The sequence below is a fragment of the Uranotaenia lowii genome, chromosome 3 (assembly GCF_029784155.1).
Source record: "Uranotaenia lowii strain MFRU-FL chromosome 3, ASM2978415v1, whole genome shotgun sequence".
NCBI classification, from domain to species: Eukaryota; Metazoa; Arthropoda; class Insecta; order Diptera; family Culicidae; genus Uranotaenia; species Uranotaenia lowii.
The window spans coordinates 8933658-8938785 of record NC_073693.1 but is presented as its reverse complement, the minus strand read 5'-3'; the positions used below and the strand labels follow the sequence as shown (position 1 = coordinate 8938785).

The 5128-nt window shown below is 41.9% G+C and overlaps 1 protein-coding gene across 1 annotated transcript; it reads left to right on the top strand.

Annotated features, from left to right (window-relative positions):
* Positions 1–949: 949 nt before the first annotated feature.
* LOC129750544 (endoplasmic reticulum metallopeptidase 1-like) lies at positions 950–3829 on the top strand. Its single transcript, XM_055745506.1, has 3 exons — positions 950–1116; positions 1187–2962; positions 3026–3829. Exons 1-3 carry the CDS (start codon positions 988–990, stop codon positions 3695–3697), a joined length of 2577 nt encoding a protein of 858 aa, XP_055601481.1. The 5' UTR covers positions 950–987; the 3' UTR covers positions 3698–3829.
* Positions 3830–5128: the final 1299 nt, after the last annotated feature.

Here is a 5128-nt window from a genome sequence, read left to right as displayed (position 1 = left end):
GATTTTTATGGCTTTTTGATTTTTTCGGATTTTTTTTGTTATTTTGTTATTTTTTTCAGTTCTGTCATTTTAATCTTTTTGCCATTTTTATCACTTTTGTTAGTTTTGTTATTTTTGTCATCTTCGTCATTTTTTCAGTTTTTTTCAATTTTGTCAAATTTGTCAATATTGTTAATTAAGTTTCTTTTGTCAATTTAGTAATTTTTTTCAACTTTGGCATTTTTGTAATTTTTTTCATATTTGGTATTCGACATTTGCGTCATTTTTGAAACTTTGTAATTTTAATCATTATTCTGAATTTCCGTAATTTTTGGCATTTTCGTCACTTTTGTTTTTTTTTGTCATTTTTGCTTTTTTTTATCATTTTCAAAATTTTGTAATTTTTCTCATTTGGTCATTTTTGGAAATATTTTTTTTTTCATTTGGTGCAGTAATTTTTAAAAACTTAATATCAATTTTTTTTAGCTGATTACAGTTTTTGATTATTATAGTTTCTCTTTATTCAGAACTCTTTGTGTTTCATGATTTCTGTTAAAATTTCTTTTCACCCATCAAGAACATAAAATTCAATGAAATTGAAGACACCACCCTACCAGCAAATTGAATTTAAGATGTCTCTTAAATATCTTAATGGGTATATGTGGATTGGGCGAATTTGTACCTATACGATATTTTCGAAGTCAAATTAAGCCATCGAATTGCATTCTGAGGTAACTCCCTCTTAAAAATAGCGTAGCTTATCCAAAGTTATAAGCGTTTTTTGTTGAGACATTCAACGAAACCAAAAAGCACTCTGTAACCATGTAAACAAATACAAATCACCGCGATTGATAGCCACAATCTCGTGAAGCGGATATGATAAGCCACCAATCACCGGACGTTCCGAATACGGTTTCATTTGGGGTATCGACTTACTTCAATCGAATTAAATTGCTTTGATTTCGTGCGTTTGAGCCTCTGTTTAAAGTCTAAGCTCGAAACGATAGGATGCTCTCTAGAAAGCACACCATCCCGATACTTTGGAGTGTACTGATCCCGGGAATAGCGATCGGAATTTATTTCTTAGTGTATTGGAATTGGCAAAACTTGCCGGCTGGATTGCGTGTGGTTGATGAGGTAATTACTTAGGTATATAGGTAGTTTGAATCATTGAAGTCTGAGTAACGATTTGAAAATCTACTTTTAGCCCCCTCATGAACCAGTGTTCATAGCTGAGCGAGCCCATACCCTGCTGCGTACCCTCACCAGCCAAGGTCCACGGGTAGTCGGAAGTGACACGAATGAAATCTTTACGGTGCGCTTCCTGGTTGACACTCTGAGACAGATTTCCTGGGATGCAGACCCCAGCAATGTCGTGTCGGTTGAGGTTCAGGAAGCTTCGGGGAGTATGTTTTTGGACAGGGAAAACTATCCGATGACCAGCTACTATCGGGGAGTTCAGAATGTGGTTGCAACGGTTCGAAAGCGTGACGATGAACAGTTTAGTGGGAAGTATTTGCTGCTGAATGCACATTTCGACAGTGTTATCACTAGTCCCGGGGCAGGAGATGATGGAACAATGACGGTTGTTATGCTTGAAGTATTGCGGCAGATATCAAAGGTTGATCTGAAGCTGAAACATGGTTTGATATTTCTGTTCAACGGTTGTGAGGAAAACACCATGCAAGGAGCTCATGGTTTCGTTACTGGTCATCCTTTGGCTAAGAACGTTTCGGCGTTCTTGAATTTGGACATAGCGGCCAACGAGGGACGTGAGATGATGTTCCAAACGGTGCCTAACTATCCCTTTTTGATGGATTACTACAGGAAATATGTTAAACGGCCATACGCGAATTCGTTGGCCGAGGAAATCTTTCAACTAGGATGGGTTCCATCGTTTACGGATTTTGAAGTTTTCTCTGGGGTTGGAGAATGGCCTGGAATGGATTTTGCGCTGGCCTCTTACGGATACCTGTATCACACCAAGTACGATGCGTTCGAATCAATCTCACCGAGAACATTGCAGCACATAGGAGATAACATCCTTCCCTTGACGATTGGACTAGCTCAAGCAGATGAGCTGTTGAGAGTCGATGAGCATGTTGGAGGCTCGGATAGCTTTTTCGATTACTTACACCTGTTCCATGTGAAGTACAGTCAAGTCATAACCTTGGTCATAAATTCGTTGGTTGCTATAATAGGTTTAGGTCTCATTATAACCACCATAGTTCTAATAGCTAAGTGGGAGAAAATTCGACTGATCAAACTTCTTCTGGAGAGCGGAATAACGTTAGTCATTCAAATCTTATCAATCGGAATCGGTGCTGGTCTATCGATAGCGGTTGCCGTAATCATGGATGAGCTCAACCTATCCATGTCATGGTTCACTTCAAATTGGCTTGTATTTGGATTATTCTTCATCCCTACCTTATTCGGCTTAATTACCGGACCATGGCTATATATCCGCTACCGTAAAATCCCCGATCTCAACAAAGATCGTAGAATTCTCCTTTTCTTACATGCTCAAAATTTCATCTTCATTGCTCTGCTGCTCACCCTCACTGTCCAAGAAATAAGATCCGGATACATCCTTCTGTTCCCGGTTTTATTCCACTCAGGATTCACGGCTATCAACCTGTTGATTAAATTCAAATTTCCATACTGGATCATCGTTCAAGTATTAGGCCAAGTGATTCCGTTCTTCTATTTCTGCTCACTCAGTATAACAGTATTCACCATAATGATCCCGATGAGCGGCCGCAGTGATCCCGGTGAAAACCCCGACATCTTAATTGCCATGTTCAGCATCCTTATGGCACTGTTTCTGTTCGGATTGCTTTTACCGCTATTGCTTCTGCTCAGAAAAATCAGATACTTTTACACAGTTTTGATCCTGATGTTCATTACCACAATCATTCTGGTAGTCAGTCCGGTAGGATTTCCGTACAGGGAAGGCGTCACTCCTCAGCGTCATCATATTTTCGTAAGTAAATACTAACTTTGAAACCTTAAAAACAAAAACCTATTAATTCCTCTCTCAATACAGCATCAGGAACGAATCTTCCGGTTCCAGAACGGCACCACTCGGTACAACGTAGCCAACTACTTCGCCATGTCTTCGGACCGACATACGCAGCGATTACTACAGAAAGATGTTCCCCGGTGGAAAGGATCGGCTTCGATTATGTACTTCTGCCAGGAGGAGCTGTTTTGTGGCTTTCCAACGTATCACAATCGCTACCATCGCTATCGGGAGCACAATCGTTGGTTAACGGCATTGTCGTTTCCAGTATTCCCACACCCGGTAAACCTGGTTCTGCAAGGTGTTCAGGATCTTTCCCTTTACCATAGACGCTTCCAATTCACCCTTGAAGGACCAACACTAATGGGACTCTACGTATCAGCCAAGCCAGGAGGCACATTGAAAGCTTGGTCGTTTAGTGACAGAATTCCAAGTACTTTTACACCGTGGAACGACCAAGAAGTGCACTACGTAAATCTGATACAGGCCAAAACGCGTTCTCCGTTGGAGTTCTACATAGACATTGCGACTGCATCGCCGTTGACCAGCGAACCAATTTTGATGATGAACGTAGTTGGAAATTATATGCACCACGAGCAGTACCACGTGGAGGAGTTTAGGAACCTTGTCGGCGAGATGCCATCGTATGCCCATACGGTGGCCTATCCTAACTTTTTGGAAAACCGGGAGTTTTGATAATGTTTAATAGAATGAGTTCCAATGAAGTATGTCGCTTGACCTTATTTACAATTACCCCCATTGAATGTAAACTGGCCATTCTACTGAATTTAACTAGGTCTCGAGGTGAGAATCCTTGATGTTCTCAAGTGTAATCAAATCACATGGTTTTAATAAAATAAAACTTCGCTATAAAACTTCGCTTTTTTTAACTGGTATTCGGGACGCGCCTTTCAAAGCAATTGGGAAGTTGTTTACCCGGACCACCAACGACTGACTGTTCCTGCTTCAAGCCGTCCCGTTTATCGGTCAGGTGGTTCTGGGGGAGGCTTCCAATTGCCATTTCATGGCAAGTATCCTTCGGTTTTATGTATTCCATCTAGTCACAAACCTCTGCCTTCTAGTCCCGAACCGTGTGCTTCGAGTTCGACAGTACCTTTCGATAAATTGGATGTTTGCTCAGCTGGAAATTTTGCTGAAAATTTACCGATCGGATCACCGGGATGCAACGAACTTAGCACAATGGAGGCCACCAAGCCCTTCGTCACAGTCGCGCTGTTTCCAGCCAGCGTCAACAGTCGTCCCGGCCCTGTGTTCGAAGAAGGCAACAAGGCTCTCCAGCCTGTGCTGTCAGGCAAGTACCCTTCTTCTTCTCCTGCTGCGTTCAATGACTGCCCCTCAGTTTGCAGCTCTCGTCCTATCGACCATCGCAAAACATGCTCAATTGACGCATCCAAGTCATCTGACGCGCTGCGCCTGTATTACCAGAACGTACGTTGTTTGAAATCGAAGATTTGTGAGTGCTTCGTTGCTGCATCAGAGCTCGGCTACGAAATCTACTCATTCACCGAAACCTGGCTCGATTCTTCAGTGCCGTCTAGTCAGCTTTCGGCTCTGATTATAATGTATTTCGTTGCGACAGAAGTAGTGTCAATAGTCGTCGTAGCAGGGGTGGCGGAGTTCTTATAGCGGTGTTAAACAAGCTCAGCGCATCATTGGTTACTTTGACTAATACCTACCAATTGCATAGAGGCTTTGTGGGTAAAAGTTTCTTATGCTCATAGCTCGTTTTTAATTGGTACAGCATATATTCCACCGGAAAAAAGTCAGGATGGATCAATTATCGATCTGCATGTTGATAGCTTATCTGAAGTTAGATTGCAACATCCTTCGTGCAGCGTTATTCTTCTCGGTGACTTCAACCAACCGCAATTGATGTGGATTCGTGGTGACAGTAACACAGTAACAGTAAGTAGACTCTACTTCAGTATTAACATCGGCTAGTGCATCACTTTTGGATGGAATGCAACTGAATGGAATGCATCAAAGAAACACTCTACGCAATTCTCAAAACCGAACGCTGGATTTGGTTTTTACGGACGATTCTATCTCAATTCGCTCAGTCACTGAGGCCATCGATGCCATTGCTCCGATTGACATGTACCATCC

What these genes read in the sequence shown, in the direction of transcription:
- LOC129750544 (XM_055745506.1), top strand. Translation starts at nt 988, where the DNA reads ATGCTCTCTAGAAAGCACACCATCCCGATACTTTGGAGTGTACTGATC. An exon ending in GATTGCGTGTGGTTGATGAG is followed by an intron (nt 1,117 to 1,186) that starts GTAATTACTTAG and finishes ATCTACTTTTAG; the next exon opens with CCCCCTCATGAACCAGTGTT. An exon ending in CTCAGCGTCATCATATTTTC is followed by an intron (nt 2,963 to 3,025) that starts GTAAGTAAATAC and finishes CTCTCAATACAG; the next exon opens with CATCAGGAACGAATCTTCCG.